At 42.2% G+C, this 19,649-nt stretch overlaps 1 protein-coding gene across 2 annotated transcripts in view; it reads right to left on the minus strand.

The window, feature by feature from the left end:
• si:ch211-153b23.7 (TNFAIP3-interacting protein 3) overlaps positions 1–19,319 on the minus strand; it is a 42,499-nt gene extending 23,180 nt beyond the window's left edge. Inside the window, exons 1-3 of one of the 2 annotated variants that reach the window (XM_068047584.1) lie at positions 18,978–19,319; positions 18,430–18,654; positions 1,909–2,083 (exon numbers count right to left, since the gene is read on the minus strand). In XM_068047584.1, the coding sequence (XP_067903685.1) occupies positions 1,909–2,083; positions 18,430–18,560 (306 nt within the window). In that variant the 5' untranslated portion in view covers positions 18,561–18,654; positions 18,978–19,319. Of the gene's footprint in view, positions 1–1,908; positions 2,084–18,429; positions 18,938–18,977 lie in introns of those variants that run through there. The other variant, XM_068047585.1, reaches the window with a different exon arrangement.
• Between the last annotated feature and the right edge of the window lie 330 nt (positions 19,320–19,649).

The following is a 19,649-nucleotide window of genomic DNA, read 5'->3' on the forward strand; positions in this document are numbered from 1 at the left end:
TTCAGTTTTGTTACTTGCATTTGATTCAATAAGTTCTTCCCCTTGATTTTTTTTTGAAGTTTCCCTTGTATCACTGGTATTTTATCCTCTTTCTCTACTGTGACAATGAATATAAAGTACTCATTTAATTAATCTACCCTTGTCTTGTTGTCTATTATAGTGTCACCTGTTTCCATCTTGAATGGGCACACATTTCCCTTAGGCACTGTCTGTTTACACTGTCGCCACTGCCTGTGTCAGTACCTGCTCCTCATCCATGGATACAACACGCATAGAAAAACTATCACCTGATCCCACCCTACAGCCATATTACCCACTGCACCACCCACTGCCACAACTGATATCTGTGTTAAGAAGTGCTTTCAACTAATCCTTACAAATGTACAATGGCAAGCCACTCATATGCCTCAACCCTAGTCTACAACTTTGCTCCAACTGAGTTATGCTGCAGCACACTCACTCTCACCCTGTGATCAACTGAATTATCTCTGCTGTTTTCCATTCCCTTTCTAGGCAATATACAGTATTTTTTTCATGTGTATCCATAGAGAGCAAACAAAATACACCAAAACAAGCAGAATACATCCAATGACTAAATAAAAGATGCTCAGTCATAAGCTTCTACAGTGGGACTTTGGGAGTACTACTGCAGCTGACAACGACAGCATCCTAAATACAACTTACTTTTCTTCTGACTCATTATGAGCAGTGTCAAAGGAGATCCACTTTAAAATAATGTTAGGTATATGCACATGCAAGGGTCAGAATTCTGAATGATCCAAACTTGACAACATTTAAAATAATCAAAGAAGAGCACAGGAATTTTCCCACTTTCTTGGCCAACATTTAATTGTTATTAGAAGGATAATTCAAATTATCTAGTCATTTATATCATTGCTGTTTGTGGAACTTTGCTGTGCATAAATCGGCTGTTTCATTTCCTACACAGGGGGGCACATTGGCGCAGTGGTTAGCACCGCAACCTCACAACTCCAGCGACCTGGGTTCGGTTCTGGGTACTGCCTATGTGGAGTTTGTAAGTTCTCCCTGTGACTGTGTGGATTTCCGTTGGGTGCTCCAGTTTCCTCCCACAGCCAAAGACTTGCAGGTTGATAGGTAAATTGGGCATTGTAAATAGGTGGTAGGAGAATGGTGGGGATTTGGTCGGGAATATGGGATTAATGTAGGATTAGCATAAATGGGTGGTTGTTGGTTGGCACAGACTTGGTGGGCTGAAGGGCTTGTTTCAGTGCTCTATCTCTCTATGACTCTATTATAACAGTGACTGCATTTCAAAGTATTTCATTGACTGTAACATGCTTTGGGATGTCCTAAAGTCATGACAGATGTTGAATGTATGTACACACACAAAGTTCTTTCTAACTAACTTGAAATGAGTAACTTCAGTTTTTGAATTGAGCCATTTCAGAGCCATTTATACTCATTCATGTGGATAGGTTTTTTTCAATCAATCTGACAGGTACACAGAACGTTGTTTAATTACAGAATGGAATGGAAATAAACCACAAAATGGTCTAAATGCCTTGATGATAAACATAAGCAAGTGCTCCCACAATGACATTTGTAATAATGGACTTGGCTCACAGTTGATTATATGTGTTATCTGCTGTCTTGATGTGATGCTGCACACACCACTGCCATCCCAGAGGTAAGCATGCAGCAGTGTATGTCAAAACATAAATATTCTCGAGGCATTTTAATAACTACATGCTTGACTGATTTTATTGTGTAGCAAAGAGGACCATGCTAATTATAAATGGCTGTCTTGTGTTGTTCTTTGGTCAGAAGGGAAACTCCAGGAGGGTGTTGCTCAATAGATTTTGCTTATGTAAATGATCTAGTCTCTGCATAATGCTTAAAAAAGAGAAGTGGAAGAGGACCAAATACCTCTTTGTTCATGCGCCTCAGTTCAGTGTTCCTGTTCAGCAGCAGTAGTTTCTCCTCATCCGCAGTAGTGACACTCATGCTTTCTGTGATAAAGGTCACATTCTCCTCGGCTCCAAACTCATTCACATTTTGGATCAGTTGAAATGGTTCATTTGGTGTTTTCAACATACTTTCTCTAAAGAGAAGATATTGTTTAATATCAGTGCTCAGCAACCTGGGGCATTGCAGTCAGACATTAGTATAACAATAAATTAGACCAGCAATAGTGCAATACTTAAAATAGCTCGTAGGTAATTTTGGTTCAGATGCCAAAGTGGTCACAGGCAGTCAAGCGTAAGTACAGAACTTTCCCATCAATGAGAAAAACATTTTGGTCACTAAATTAAACAGGACCCAATAACAGGCATGGGGATCACGATGCACCATTACCCTATGCCCACTGTTACTGATGCTGGCAGCACACAAACTTGATGCTGCCTGTTAGTGTAAATGATTGTAGCATGCAGCCAGCATTGAACACATTATTGAGTGGCTGCAAGCCTGAGCAGGGACTGTAAATGCATGAGAAGTTACTACAAGTCAAAGCTAGACTTCCTTACTTAAAGGCAGTCAGCACCTTAGTCCAGGAGGTGGAGAGCAAAAGAGTTCTCATCCATCCACAGTGGGCCCTCCAGACTAACTTAGCAAAGGCAGTGGAATCAGATAGCCGTGGCAGTCAATGCCAGGGGTCTAGCCCCAAGGACCTGGATGCAGTGCCACAAAAAGTTCAATGGCCTCACTGGAGTCATAGAATCATGGAAAGTTTAAGGCACAGAAAGAGGCCATTTGGCCCATCGTATCTGTACTGAGTGCTCAAGGCCAGTGAATGTATCTTCAATGCCATATTTCACCAACTGCCCATCACTCACCTATCCACAACATCTATCATTCAGGACTCATAGCTAACATTCATAACTTTACCACAGCCTCAGGCATTTAGCACTGCTGCAAGCCTCACCCACATCTCACAACTTGCACACATTACCAGTTATTCACCAAGATAGGCACATCACTCAAACACATTGCACCACACTCACTGACATACTTCCCTCTCACTTACAGGACAAGGTAGTGCATAACTGGAGACAGCAGGACCTAACCAGTGGGGGACAGACACAGCTGCACGCTCTTATTCCCCTGGAGGAGACGGTGCTCACCATCATTGGAGCAGCCATGACTGAGGCCATGGACAGCAGCAACTGTGAAACCATTGAAGAAGATAGTATGCTCCTACCTAATCCTCCTTCTTACATCCCACTTCCCCCTCATCACACACACACTTCTGATTTACAAACTGCACATGGTGTAAACATGCACCTCTTACTTTCCTCCCATCCCCACACCACAACACTACCCCTGTGCCTTTCTCCTTCCGCATAGTCAAGAAATGCAACCTGGTCAAACAGTGGTGGAAAAGCAGGAGAACAGTGATGAAGAAGAAACACTGTTACTCACTCTCACACTTACAGCCTCCAGCTCAGGTACTGACTGCGTGCACTTTAGAGGATAGCCTAGAGGTGGGATCTGAATGTGGTGAGACACCAGGCACGGGTGGCCTGCAGCCAGGGCATGGGACAAGGGTAGCACAGATGCTAGCTTGCTGGAGGGTGAGGCTGTGCATGGGTTCTGCGGCAGTGACTCAGGTGAGGCCTTTAATGGAGTGATCTACAGAAGATGACTGCTGGTTATGTCCACCTGGTGCATCGGCAGGCCTGCCAGAAAGCCAGCGGTCACTGTCAGTGAGCATAGAAGAGTCTGATCCAACTTGACACAGGGTTTTATGCAGAGTTTGGAGCTCATCTTTTCCAGCATGAAAGTGGTAGCCAAATCCATTAGATCACCTGTGAACCTAACCGCGATACAATGTCTGATGACTGATGTTTCTCTTTTAATTGCAGTACTAAAAGAAGCCACACAATGTCTGAGTGCTGCAGTGAAAGCTCAGACTGAAGTCATGCAAGCTCACCTTGCTGCCACATAAGATCAGAGTGCTGCCATGATAGCTGCACATACCAGATTTCATGCAGAGTGTCACAGCAGCCCAGCAATCTGTCCTCCAATGCATTAGGAATGCTGAGGAGCATGGACCTGCTGTTGTGTCAGGATGACAGCATTCATGCTCCCACCACTGCCATTCCACCAGTGCCTTTGCTGCTGCTGCTGCCTATGCTGAGATGCTGCAGTCCAAAGCTGGGCATTCTAGGATCCAGAGCTGCTTAAGGTTAACTTGCAAGGCCATCTGCAGTCTCCCCACTGAAAGACAGCAGCCTTCCACCAGCCATGCTGCAGCCACTGGAGTGGCATTGTATAGGAGCACCAGAATAGGCAAAAGGCACACGGAAGACAACAAATGCACAAGGGCGATTAGTTGATGTTTGTTTGCAATATGGCATGGTTTCAATTAGAAATTTTGTTTGGAATGTTTATTTTGTGGTGGGTTTTACTTTTGCATTCTGGCCAAGTGGACAGTGTGATGGTCGGTGACAGAAGGGAAGGTAAGATGTGGGACCGTTGGTGAATGGGAAATTGGGGTTGCATTTATTGGTAGTGGAGTTAGATAAGCCAGTCATGGACAGCCTTTCGGAAAGGGGCCGTGTTGGTTGCATCCTCCCTTCCTCCACCTCCTCCTGTTCCTCTTCCTCCTGAGCTGGTCACCATATAGCTAGTGGCAAGGCTGTCCCCTCATGATGTTGAGGTTGTGCAGCATGCAACAGACCACCATATATGTTGGCACACACTCTGATTACTACTGCAGGGCTCCTTCAAAGCAGAAGCATTGTTTGAGCATCCCAATGGTCTGCTACATTACATTTCACATGACAACATGACTTTCATTGTATGCATGCTGCCCACATGTGTCATGGATCATGTCATTAAATAAGAGCCCTATCACTCAGAAGCCACCCTCTGGTTTGTCATGCTGGCTCAAATGCTGATGGCACAGCAAACTGCCACAGAATGAAGGCGTCATGACTGATGTCAGGACATTGGGCATTGACCTGCACGATTCGTTGCGTATGGCCGCACACCAGCTGGACATTGAGGGAGTGCAATCCCTCCCAGTTACAGTAAATTTCAGAGTTGACATGCAGTGCCCACAAAGCGACTTATGTGCAGTCAATGCCATCTTGCACCATGGCGGGTGCCTGCTATCCTGGTGAAGCCATGTGCTTACTCCACCAGCTTCTCTTGCAAGAGAAAATGAAATGTATTCAGCACTCTCTCTCTCTCTCTGTATACAGAGACTCAGTGACCTCCCTTATGCAATAATGAAGGGTAAGCTGGGAGATGTTATCGACATTGCCTGCTCCATTCTGGAAGGAGCCCGATGCACAAAGAGATCACGGCCATGGTCGCTTTCACAGTCACAGGCAATGCCGTCCTCACGTGGCTCTAAGGCTGCAGCATGTGGCAGATTTCAGCGAGGAAGTCTTTAATGTTAAACAGATCCAAGCCAAATGGTGAAGAATGGAGCTAGACAGAGATCCTTTTCTTGATAGTCAGTTTATTCACAGAATGCAGCATTACGTATCTCTGCCTCCTGCTTCCACCCCACCTCCTGCTGAGAGCATTTCTCCCCCACCTCCCTCTTCCAGTAACTTGTCCATCGCTGCCACCTTAGCTCATTTTTCCTTTCATGTGTAGTTCAACGGACACAAACTACTGCACCCCTCTCTGGGAGCAAGTGGTTTGTGCAGAAACTTTGAAGTCAGGACAAAGTCCTTCAGCATGTGTCACATAGTGATGTGACTTCAGCAACTTTAACCAACTCTGGAAACCAACAAACACTTCTACATTTGCAGCAAGAGCCAGTAGAAATCAATCAGCAACGAGCCTGGAAGTAGATGATGATTCTTTTAAATAGCGCTGGTGAGGAGACCTTCCTACTGGTGAACACATGTTTGGCTTTTTGAGGTTAGGAGAGGGTGTTAGCTGGAGTGATGAGCTCCAAAATAGCAGCACTGGCATCAAATCAGCATCACACACTGATTGATATTACAATCTACATACTTCCAGCAGACACTCCCTGTGTATGCGCTGATGCCCCCAGCAAAATGATATCTGGCATGGTTAGTTCCAGAAGTGTGCATGTGCTCTGCAGACATCATTTGAGGCAACCGGGCATTAAGGAACTGAATTTCGTGGCCCTTGTCCTCCTTTGAACTATGATGTTCTTGATTATTCAATAATATTTCAGAATCTTCAACTGAGGCATTTAGATTTCAACTTGGATTTCATCCAAATACATTGCCATTATTAACACTGCCAATTTTTATATTATTTCAAAGCTGCATTTCCTCACAAATTGTTTCATACAATTTTGAAGCATGATGCATATGAGATATGAATAACATGCTCAGCTCTGTTCAGACTAAGCCAACAAAGCATTTAAGCACCATTTTCCTCAATAAAGAGGTTAACTTGATTGTTAGGAACCAGATGATGGATCGAATGTAAACATTTGTTCCCTCGTAGTTAGATTGCTGTCGTTGACAGGTGATGAGGAGAATAGTTCTTGCTTAATAATGTATATCTTTAAACTAATAATATTTTAAGAAATTCTTCATCACCACACGTTATGTGGCAGAGACAAAATGCCATAGACAGTCAATAGCTGATGTATCCAGTGAGCCAGGAATAAAATAGTTCCATTCTTAGACTGAAATTGTGCAACACCTGCTCTTATTGATCCTATGCCCTGCAGGTTTGTGATGCAGACAGTGACTTTACTGCAGCAGGGGGGTATGCAACATGTGGTGTAAACTTCAACACTGTGGCTTGTCGAAACAGGCTGCATTGTGTAATGACAGATCGAGTGCAGCATTGTGAGGTCCTGTGAGGCCTATATGCTAGGCAACCAGTCTGTGCTATGATTTTAGAAAAAGGTTATTTTCCTTGCAGCATTATTCCTCCCAAAAGCAATTATGTTTAAAGCTACTCTATGCGACAGGTATGTTTTCTGAAAATGCTAAATTTATTTGAATTCTTGAGGTTCATTTGTACTTGCACTGGCTGAGCAGTAATCTGATGGGACACATCATTTTGGAATCCACCTAATTTTCATCCTGTTGAAATCCATTCTGCCAGGCCACTGCCCAGGCTGGGGAAGTGAAAACTACATCCCTCCCCCCACCATCTGTGTGTTCTTATTTATCAACTTCAAATTGTTTTTCTACCAAATAAATCATTTCCTATCTTTTAAAAGCTTTTCCAATGCCTTTTATGTTTATAAAAAGGTAAGGGATGGCCCTGCTGACAATAAAACATTTTTTTCTCCCAGATTTGGTACAGCACAACCAGATATTGGAGGGGATTCTGCAATCTGACACTGCCATTGGGGAGCTGTGTTTGTAGAACCCACAACTGTGTGTATAGTCTCTGATTTTCCATCTATTCATTTAATGCTACATTTCTGAAGTAGGGGAAGACTGAACATCAAAATAAAAAACAGAAAGTGCTGGAAATACTCAGCAGGTCAGACAGCATCTGTGGAGAGAGAAGCAGAGTTAACGTTTCAGGTCTGTGACCGTCCAGCAGACTGAACATTGTTGGGAAAGAGCAGAGTTATTCCATAATTCAACGTTGTAACACAGTTGGTTGAACTCTTGCCTGAGTCAGAAGCTTCTAGTTTCACAGACCCACTCCAGGACTTGAGCATAAAAGTTAAGGTTGACATTCCAGTGCAGTACTGAGGTAGTGCTGCACCGTCAGAGATGCCATCAGACATTAAACTGAAGCCCAATCTGCCCTCTCAAGTGGACATAAAAGATCCCATGGCACTACTACAAACAGCAGGGAGTTATCCCCAGTGTCCTGGCCTATATTTATACAACAATCAACATCACAAACACAGATTATCTGGTTATTACATTGCTGTTCGTGAAAGTTTGCTGTGTGAACATTGGCTGCTGCATTTCCTACATTACAACAGTAACTACATTTCAAAAGTACTTCATTGGCTGTAAAGCACCTTGAGGTGTCCAGTGATTGTGAAAGGGACTATATAAATGCAAGTCTTTCTTTTCTTTCATTACTGGGAGAAGATTCTGACTAAACAAAATCTACAAAAAACACCTTTGTCAATTATATATTACAGTTAAATAATATATATTCCACCCTGGTGCTGGACAAATGCTTTCAAAAGTTATTCCTGCCCTAAGACTTTTGTTTTTAATTCTTATTTTTTTTATTTACTAAAGTTAATTGTAATTAAAAATAATGGAATCATTTATTTTTCCTCACCAATAATCAGTTAATCAGAAATAAAAGGAATCAAATTTCCTTTTCTGAAACAATGATCTACTCAGTTTGGACAGATTTGCACAGGCCGCAAAGGGTTAAGTGCAGCAAGAAGTAGGGAAACAAAAGGTGGAGGAGAGTAGGTAATTAACACACTGATGTTACTTAGAAGCTGACACATTACTTTGTTTCTCAGCCAGGTAGAGGAAGGGAGGGAGGAAAGTACCTTGCACCTGAGTGCATCTGAGAATTTCCAATCCTGTCTTTTTTATAACAAAATCCTTGGTAATGAGGTAAATTATGGTATTGGATCTCTGATAATGCTGCACAACATAACATTAAAATATGGAAAGCCAGAGTTCAGTGATTCCATAATGGAGGCAATTTTCTGCAAACTCTGCTTTTTGACATGCCAATGTATCTTAACAGATACACAACCCTTGATTTATTGATGGCAGCACTCTAGTTATGAAGTGAAAAGAGACATGAAAGAGCTGGAAACAAATCACCTGATCTTAGTCATACCAGACCGGTATTTTTCAATACCTAACGTACTATCCACATTTACACAGTGGGGCAAGGGGAGAGAAAAATCACCAATTAAAATATTCTGTAAACCTCCTGTGTGTTTCTCAAGCCTAATGATCATGATAAGTGATGTTTATTTCATGGCAATGAGCCATATTTCGCTGGTAACAATTCTAGCAAAATATTCACTGGTTTTCATTAATTTCTAATCATCCTCTGTTGTTTTATTTATTCTTTCATGCGATGTGAGCATCACTGGCAAGGCCAGTATTTGTTGCCCATCCCTAATTGCCCTGGAGAAGGTGGTGGTGAGCTGCCACCTTGAACCGCTGCAGTCCATTTAGTGTAGGTACACCCATGGTGCTGATAGATCAGGAGTTCCAGGTTTTTGACCCAACAGTGAAGTAACGGCGATATAGTTGTCAGGATGGTGTGTGGCTTGGAGCAGAACTTGCAGGTCGTGGTGTTCCCAAGCGCCTGCTGCCCTTGTCCTTCTAGGTGATAGAGGTTGTGGGTTTGGAAGCTGCTGTCAAAGAAGGTGTGGTTGAATTGCTGCAGTACATCTTGTAGATGATAACACTACTGCCACTGTGTGCCGATTTTTGGAGGGTGTTATTGTTTAAGGTTGTGGATGGAGTGCTACTCAAGAGGTCTGCTTTGTCCTGGATGGTGTTGAGCTTCTGAGTATTATTGGAGCTGCACTCATTCAGGCAAGTGGAGAGTATTCCATCACACTCCTGACTAATGCCTTGTAGATGGAGGGCAGGCTTTGGGGAATCAGGAGTGAGAGTTACCCACTGCAGAATTCCCAGCCTCTGACTTGCTCTTGTAACCACAGCATTTATATGGTTAGTCCAGTTAAGTTTCTAGGCAATGGTAAACCCTGGGATGTTGCTGGTGGGGGGATTCAGAAATGGTAAAGCCGTTGAATGTCAAGGAGAGATGGTTACAGTCTCACTTTTTGGAGACGGATATTACCTGGCACTTAAGTGGCAAGTAACAGTCGCACCACACAACAGCTCAAACCTGAATGTTGTCCAGGTCTTGCTGCTTGTGGACATGGGCTGCTTCAGTATCTGAAGAGTTGGCAATGGTACTGAACACCGCGCAATCAGCAAACATCCCCATTTCTAACCTTATGATGGAGGAAAGGTCATTGATGAAGCAGCTGAAGTTGGTTGGGCCTAGGATACTACCCCGAGGAACTCCTGTAGCGATGTCCTGGGGCTTAGATATTCAGCCTGCAACAACCACAACAATCTTCCTCTGTGCTAGGTATGACTCCAACCAGTGGAGTGTTTTCCCCCCAATTCCCATTGACTTCAATTTTTTCTAGGGTTCCTTGATGCCACACTCGGTCAAATGCTGCCTTGATATCAAGCACATTCACTCTCACCTCACCTCTTGAATTTAGCTCTTTTGTCCATGTTTGTACTAAAGCTGTATTGAGATCTGGAGCTGAGTGGCCTCGGCGGAACCCAAACTGAACAGCGGTGAGCTGGTTATTGCTGTGTAAGTGCCGTTTGATAGCAATGTCGATAACCCCTTCCATCACTTTGCTGATGATCGAGAGTAAACTAAAAGGGCGGTAATTGGCTGGATTCAATTTGTCCTGTTTTTTGTAGACAGGAAACCTTGGCAATTCATCACATTGTCGGGTAGATGCCAGTGTTGTAGCTGTACTGGAACAGCTTGGCTAAGGGCGTGGCTAGTTCTGGAGCACATATATTCAATACTATATCCAGGATGTTGTTCAGGGCCCATAGCCTTTGCAGTATCCAATGTCTTTAGCTGTTAGTTGATATTTCATGGAGTGAATCGGATTGGCTGAAGACTGGCATCTGTGATGCTGGGGACCTTAGGAGGAGGCCGAAATGGGTCATCCACTTGGCACTTGTGGCTGAAGATGGATGCAAATGCTTCAGCTTTGTCTTTTGCACTGGTGTGCTGGTCTCCCCCATCATTGAGGATAGGGATGTTTGTGAAGCCTCCTCCTCCTGGTAGTTGTTTAATTGTTCACCTCTCTTCATGATTGGATATGGCGGGACTGCAGAGCATTGATCTGATTCGTTGGTTGTGGGATCACTTAGCTCTGTCTATTGCATGCTGCTTCCTCTATTTAGCAAGCATATAGTCCTGTGTTGTAGGTTCACCAGGCTGGCACCTCATTTTTGGGTCTGGATGGTGCTGCTTATGGTAGGTTGTTCTGTACTCCTCATTGAACCAGGGTTAATCCCCTGACTTGATGTTAATGATGGACTGAGGGATATGCCAGGCCACGAGGTTACAGTTTGTGGTTTGAATACAAGTCTGCTGCTGCTGAAAGCCCACAGCGCCTCATGGATACCCAGGTTTGAGCTGCTAGATCTGTTCTGAATCTATCCCATTTAGCATGGTGGCAGTGCCACAAAACTAGATGGATGGCATCCACAGTGTGAAGTCAGGACTTTGTCTCCACAAGGACTGTGTGGTGGTCACTCCTTCCAATACTCTCATTGAGAGATGCATCAGTGACAGGTAGATTGATGAGGACAATGTCAAGCAATTTTTTTCCTCTTGTTGGTTCCCACACCACCTGTCGCAGGCCTAGGCTGGCAGCTATTGTCCTTCAGGACTCGCCCAGGTCAGTCATTTGTAGCATTTTGTGCCTCCAGTGCAGTTCAGATGATGATAAATTGTGAACTCAAACATTTAAGAATCACCTACAAGTGGTTCACCCAAGAGTTTGTTGAAAGGGCATCTTTAAACTTCAGGGAATTTTGGGCACAGCTAGTACATGGAACAATTTCTATACAAAAATTAAGTGCTGTCTATTATCTGCCACAGCATGAGTGTGTCACATCCCATGTTAGAACAGCTGCAGTACAGGCTACCTTGTTGTGGTTTTTGTACTGTTATGTTTCTTTAATGTTCAATAAAACAGAAATAATCTAGCGGTTGACATGATAAAGTTATGCAACTACATCAGAGATCACCTGATTGCACGCTCCAATTTACATCCCTAATACAATAATGGCAGTATCGTTTGCAGAATATTAACGTTCCTTTAGCATTGTAATGCTGGTAACATCCCAGTCAATTAATATGTTACCCATGCAAAATAAATAGCAAACTTCCAGTTAGTTTTGCACCACAGATAGGCATCTCTCATGCAAAGATTAGAACTGAGATTCACTTTAGCACAATGCATACTAAATTCCACTAAAAGTACTGAAGTGCTCATTTGCACAAAGCAAGAAAATATCTTTAGATCTGAACATAAGAACTAATGCCAAACTGCTTAATCTAGGTCATGCACTACACGAGAAAGCTTCTAACACTAGTTCCCTATAGAAACTGCTGCCCAATTTTAAAAACCTTCAATGTGTAATTTTTCTCCAAATCCATTGTCATAAAATAGTTTTCCACTTTTCAAAAGAGATTAAGTAGAAAAACAGCCAACAATTTTGATTTGAGTGCTATGTCTGGACTAGATCACAAATGTTTGCTTTCTTTTGAAGGAAATCACTTGGTAAGTGGGACACTGCCATACATCACAGGCCACTAAGAATCTTAGTGTCATGCAGACTCCCACCTGCCAAGAATGAGGCAGATTGATTTCATCATATGAACATTGATTTTAAACTGTTGCTGGAGTGAAGAAATGACTGGTTTGAAGATCACCAGACATTTGGGCTGGAAAGACATTTGCATACTAAGACGCTGCTAGTGGAGACAAAGGACTATTCTCTGATCCAATTAATCTAAATGGATTTTGATCACCAGACACTGAAGGTGTAAGGAGGCGGATTCCAGAGATTGCTAAAATAATACAATCCACAAACCTTGCAGGAAAGACTGTTCCAAATAAGGAGCTAGTCACATGGCAAACCTGCTGGGAAACCTGTGTTTTTTTTTAAATTGTGCCACAGAGAAAGGCACAGAAGGCAGTGTGCAACTGAAGCTGGAACAAGGAAGCCTCTCTCTCAAGCCACCGGACCCACGGAAAACATGTAAACCTCAAGAGAGAAAAGACTCCAACATCGAAACAAGTTGAAGCGTGCACTGGGCCCCAACAAATTGCAGGACTTACCGGCAACCAAAGACTCCACAGCAAACTCAAAGGACAGTAAAATAGAAACCAAAACCCATCTATTGTCTCAAACTTTTCCCCTTTATTTTTTTCTACTTTCTCTGTCACTATCTGCATGTGTGTTTATCACATATGCATGCTAGCATGGTCGCGTCACATATTCATAGTCGTTAACCAGATTACAGTTAAAGATTAATAAACTTTCATCTTTCTTGTTTAAATCTAAGGAAACCGGTCTGATTTCTTTGCCTTACAATTGGAGCAGTGAACATGGAGTCACTGAGGTGGGAGCTAAAAACAGTGTTTCTAAAATTACACCCTGTTACAGTTAAACCAGGCAAAGGTTGAGAGGGAACCTCTAGACCCCTTCTCACCTGGTCGTAACACTTAGTAACACACTGCTGAAAGGGTGCATTAGTCAGATCGTAGTTGTGCCATTTTTCCACTTTACCTTTGAGAAAGCAAGCAGTCTAATTACAATTCAAATACATTTTTGAGAAAAAGAACTTTTTGACAAGTGTAAGTATCTAGAAGCAGTATAACACATGGTCTCTGTTATGACACTGTTGAGAATGAATTTATCTGGGTTTCTATGTAGAGCAATATCTTAAATAAATCATGAAGACTTTTTCTGGACAAAGTTTGTAGCAAAATCAGAAATGTGTCTAAAAAGCTACACAATGTGACCAGAACAAAGCTTCCAATGTTAATGCAGCTCGATACAGGCATTGCATCCACAAACTGCATCAGCAATACCAGTAAATTATTCACGACATTGCCCATATTCAGTTGATGAATATGAGGGTATTTTACATAATCAGTGTCAATGATGTTCAGAGAGACGTAAAAATAAAACACCCCAACAAACCACCTAGTGGTCAGACTCTGCTAGCTACTATGTTGTGACAGTTGACAGTAAAATTGATGTTGACATAACAATGTATTATGGTGTACATTAAGACAAAAACATGACCAAAATTCATGATAATGGGAAATAAAGTTTGTGAGCAAGATCTTTAGCAATGATATAGGTTACATGTCTGCTATATGTTAAGGTCCAATTCTCTTCTATCCATGGTTATCCTTTTTCAAGCTATTACTTGACCCTTGGTTACACTGGAATCTTTCAGAATTGTCCACACTCTTAAAAAGAAAATTAATTGAATCCAACTCAAATATTTTTCTCAGATCTGCTTTAAGTCACACAAGAATATAATACTTCAATAAGTGTCTCTGAGAATAACAGAGCATTTATATCTATAATCAAACCAATGTTTTGCTGTACCTTACCAAAAATCTTATGTCTGCATGTGCTTTCTGCCTGCTCCACTTGACTTTGTTATCAAACTTTGTCATACTTTTTGTGTCAACTTCTTCCAATTATATATTCCTGTATCTTCATTTACAATGGATTTGTTGGGCAGGTTTTGGTTCGAGATGTCAACGTTGGGTCAATTGGGGGTCCTGACCCCGCACTGTGTGGGAACAGTCACCTGGCAGTGATTTTTCCTGAACTGGCCAGTTCATGTCCAGAGGGCGCACTCGCCATTGTGGGCAGGCTCTCGAAGCTGGAGGGAAACAGGAGGTCCTCCACACAGAAGAAGCCAGTCATTTCAGGTAAGGAAGAAAGAAGTGCCCACTCAGCACCTTTCAAACTTTTCAATTAAAAAGATGGCCAGAGCTGCCAGGAGACCATCATGGAGGACAAACCTCTCCACAGGGTGGCCGAAGGCTGCAGCTTTGGCCAGGCAGGCGGGGAGGGCATCAAAGCTTGTCTGGAGCGTTGGCTCCCTGGTCGGCAGCCTCCAGGCAGCTGACCTGTTCCTGAGGCCGCAGGGGCCCACATGCTGACTGCAAGAATCTAGTCAGCCTCGGGTAATTGGCCATATTCTTGTCTTTATTGGCTGCCTGTGGGATGGTTCTTGCCCCCATATAGGGGTGAAAATTCTGCCTATTATGTAACTTGTCACTCTGTTATTACACTCTGACAAAAAGGTTCCCATAAACTGCTCAAAATGCTTCCTAATACTTTTTTTCCATCCAGCTATTTTTTAAGTAACTTAAATTTACAATGTCTAAAATAAGGGTGAAACAAAATTTTTTAAAAAAGGATGTATTTCACAATAGTTTAATCAAACTTAACCATTGAGCTGTCTTTTGTGTCTTGGAATGTCATCATTGAGGTTTCTACTTGACTTCGGCCTCTCCCAGAGCTTGATTTGAAAGCCACGCTGCTATTTCGTGTGGTTCAGGCCCTTAATTGGCTGCAATCGGGGCTTCTACTCCTCTGAGACAGGAAGTCCCACCTCCAAGAGCTGTCGACAGCTCTTCAGTCCCAGCAGTGCCACTGGGAGCAGGGGACAATCGGCTAGGCCCTGGCAAGGGGGTGGGCATTTGGAGAGTAGGGTGGGTGGGTGGAGGGGTGTTGTTTTAGCGGGGGATGACCCACGCTGCTGGGGGTCCTCCATGGGGCAGGAAGTACCCGATCAGGAGTGCCTGCCCCCCCCAGCCCTCAAGGAGGTTGCCAGGTATTACTGGGCAGCCTCCTCAGGTGCCGAAGTGCCCGTTGGTCACTGGTAAATATCAGCAGCGGTGGGAAGAGGCCCTTAAGTGTCAATTAATTGGTGTTAAATTCCATCCAGTGAGACAACAAAATTCCCTTTTGTTCTACTTCCCAACGAACCCCCCTTCACTTGCTCAAAACCTATCACATTTCTAACTTTTCCCAGTTCTGATGAAAGGCCACAGACCTGAAACATTAACTCTGTTCCTCTCTCCACAGATGTTGCCTGACATGCTGAGTATTTCCAGCATTTTCTGTTTTCATTTCAGATTTCCAGCATCCATAGTATTTTGCTTTTGTATAAAAGATTCAGATTCTTTGTTCATGCTGATGTTAGTTCAATTTTCAGAAAGAATCATCAGTTTAATTTTGAAGTCAATTGATTATTTCTGCAGTGCTTTTTTAACAATTCGAAAAGTCAACTGATAATTAATGCTTACATCTGTGAGAGAGTTTCTAATTAATAACACGAATGAGACAAAAGGAGAGAGTGCAGTACAGAAAAGAGCAGAGAGAAATTTTGAAACCAAACAAAGCCTCTGAGGTAAACAGTTAGAAAGGGAGCGGAGGAAAGAAACAGGTTTAACATGAGAAGTCACTGGTCTTGCCCCTCCCTACCTCTGAACCTTGTCCAGCCCTATAACCCTCCGAGATCTGTGGCTCCTCCGAGTTTAACCTCTTGTGCATCCCTGATTTTCATCACTCCTATGATTGCCGGCTGTGCTTTCTGCTGCTTAAAGATGGAATTTATGCCACAGCTATTCAAAGCCTTGGTTAGACCACGCCTACAGTACTGTGTTCAGTTCTGGCCACCATACCTTATTAAGGATTTATTGGTCTTGGAGCGAGTGCAGAGAATATTTAGCAGAATGATACCTGGACTCCAAGGATTAAATTATGAGGAGATTACACAAGCTAGAGTGGTTTTTCCTGGAATTTAGAAGGGGTTATTTGATCAAAGTTTTCAAGCTATTAAGGGGAATTGATAGGCCAGATAGAAAGAAACTATTTCTACTTGTTGCCTCGTCTAGGAGTAGGGGACATAGTCTAAAAATTAGAGCTAGACCTTTCAAGAATGAAGTTAGGAAACACTTCTACACACAAAGGGCAGCAGAAGTTTGGAACTCTTCGACAAATGGCAACTCGATTCCCATTATTCATTTCCACTGACGTCAAAATTGATTGGTCATCCATTAAATGCCCAATCTGTTTCTTATATCATCACCAAAGTTGGCAGTTCCACCCAATCTTTAATAAACATGTGAACTCATTCATTTTCAATTGATTCATTCTTTTGTTTAAAAAGTAGAGATGAATGTTATGTGAATAGATTAAAAATGTTACTAATATCACACAGTGCATTTGACTTCAAAATATTGGCTACAGTTTCAACCCATACATTTGAACTAACTGCCAGAGTTTATTGAGGTACAAAACGCAATAAAATACACATTTTACTTCGACTCTATATCAACCATTAACTAACACCTCCTATACATTTACATGCAATAAAATCTGGAATAATTTGAATGAGCTCAATGTGGATACTGAACAATTTCCTCAAAAGCAGCTATTGTGGTCTTTTTTAAGGACCAGTGTTGTTGTGGTAAAAGGTCTTATCTGATACCTAACTATTATTTTAATTTTTAGAAAAACAAGGATTAATGTTTTTAAAGAGCATTTGCACTTTTCTCCCTCATCTATGTTTTCAAACATAGAAAAAAAACACATGATACAACTATGCCAATCTTGAATATTTGCGCATTCAATTGGTTGAAAACAAAGAGCCTTTAATATTAATTACTTTTCTATGAAAAAGTTCTTTTTTAAACTCATGCCATAAATGGATCATGGGAACTGACAAAGATGAAACAAATATGCAAAAGACTTGATGGCTAAGTATCAAAGGAGAAAGGAATTTGAAAAGGTATAACAGGTTATTTTTTGTAAAAAACAAATACCATTATTATTAAAAATAGAACAGAGAACCACGCAAATAATAGATTACACATTTTAAAAATTTTTGTAAGGAAGTTCACAGAGGCATAAATTATGTGCTATGCAAAACAAACTTAGTGACCGGAATGTGAATCCAGGAGTGCCCGAAATACAGGTTTAGGCATCTTCACAAACTCTGTCAAATAGCAGTCTATCTTTTCACGAATGTTTTCGACAGATGTCCCAACTACTCCTAATTTGCAGGACAATCCCTATATCCTGATTTTATGGACCCTCTAGTTTTATTCAGAGCTATATATTTTATAAAGAATACACTTTTGTCTGTGGAATACCTGAAGTGCTGTGAAGTTGAGGGAACTCCACACAATTATTCTACAAACAGTTAACAAAACGGCAAAAATAGACTATACACAAAACCGTCAGCCTTATCCATGACTGAAAAGTCATCACGCAGGCAAATAAGTAAAATCCCCTAAATAGATGTGCCTCAATAGGGGCACACAACATTAATTATCTCAATGTGCACTTGCATGCAGCATTTCTGAAAATGGCTTTGGCAGTGACTCTCTGAAATGGGGTTCTGACAGTTGGAATATCTGGTTGTAATATTTAATGAAGAGGCATAATAATTAAGGTCCTTAAGCAATTAAACTCTAAATATAATTGCCTTAAGAATATTTTAAATTTAGAAAGCTTTTTAATCTTGCCATTTTTTGTCTGCTAAGATTTTCTTCTCCCACAAGTATTAACTCCTTGCTGGATGGAGTCTGATCCCATGGCTGCTGCTGACTATTTTCTCATACCAGTGACCATTATTCACATATGACCCTCGATAGTGTCAGCAGGCTATTTGACTATAGGAGGCATCACTGTTAACATAACCCTGTGCTTACTGAAAAAGCTATACTCAGACCCAGTTAAGAACCAATGCTGAACCCTGCCTGATTTTACCCTTTGCAACTCAGAGGCAGAGGTCAATTATAATGACCCCATTTGACTTAGAGTTTGAGACTTTCCTGCTCTAGAGCTCAGCACTCACTACATAGACTTGTCGAGTAACAGCGGGTCATAGCGGAGATGGAAGCAGTTTGTAAAGTGAACTATCTCTCTAATAACTTACCCCAAAGCATCTTCAGCTGTTGTTATGTCTTTGCTTTCGTACCCCTGGTAGAGCTTGGGAGCTTTATCGAGCGTCGGCTGTAGCTCAAGGTTGTGAGTGGAGTGGGGCAACAAAATAGCTTTGGCTTCCATTCTTCAATTACAGACTCTGGCCGCAGACTTCAGTCTCTACAGATTCTCTAGTTCACTACAGCAGTCTCCGTTCACCAAGTTTTCAACTTACTGGCTGAAAAAGAGGAAGTGGCTTTGATTCACTTTCGGGAGGAAATTTACTCAAACATCAGGTGCAGATCAGCAACTAGCTGACAACCCAGGGTCACAGCTCTTCAAATTTTACATTAAAACAAACGATAGTAAATCCGTCCATTAAATATAACTAAGAACCCATATGTTTCACATTCAAAATTTTGCATTATAAGTAAATCTTCAATCAATCATTCAGAACATCAGTCACTTTCAACACACGCCTTCCCAAAGCACTGCATTTTATAACTTGGATGCAAAACTTCCATGTTATTTTAAAAAACTTTTCATCACGTGAATACGTACACATAGAGTACAAAGTCGGGCGGATGTAATCGCTGCGGTTTCAGAAAATGCCCCGGGACTTTCCGAACATGAATGAAAGCGGAAGAGGAAAACGAGTGTCCGATCCGTAACAGGACTGCACACTGAGGTGATCCTGGGTTTTGGTTTTGTGTTTGATCAAATAAATTGTCCAGTTTCGGTGCAGGTCCCAGTGCTGCCCTTTCCCGTGTAGAGCGGCCCCAGCTGATATGCACATGTGACCACTGGGAGAACATGTCAATTTCTCGGCTGACAGCCCACGCCACCGACCTTGTCATTTTGACCAGTTCATTGTGTAACGATGACTGTTGTGTCCCTTCCACTACCCCGGAAAAAAAAATCTGTACTTTCCGAGACATGTGACTATTATTTCTAAGACGTACTTTCCACTTAAAAGCCAACCCGTTGAAGCGGTGCCGCCTTCACTGACAACTGAGTCAGGAGTGGTGTGATAGAGTGAATTTACCCTGTGCATCGTGTCTACTGCACAGAAACAAGCCATTGGGCGCAACTGGTGTATGCTGGCGTTTATACTCCACAGGATCTCCTCCCATCCATCAGTATAACCCATTGGATTTCTCAACGTATGCCCTGCGGATCACTGATGGTCAGCGATGGTCCTCCAGTGGTCTGCAGACTGGTCCAAAATGCAAG

The sequence above is a fragment of the Heterodontus francisci genome, chromosome 15 (assembly GCF_036365525.1).
Source record: "Heterodontus francisci isolate sHetFra1 chromosome 15, sHetFra1.hap1, whole genome shotgun sequence".
NCBI classification, from domain to species: Eukaryota; Metazoa; Chordata; class Chondrichthyes; order Heterodontiformes; family Heterodontidae; genus Heterodontus; species Heterodontus francisci.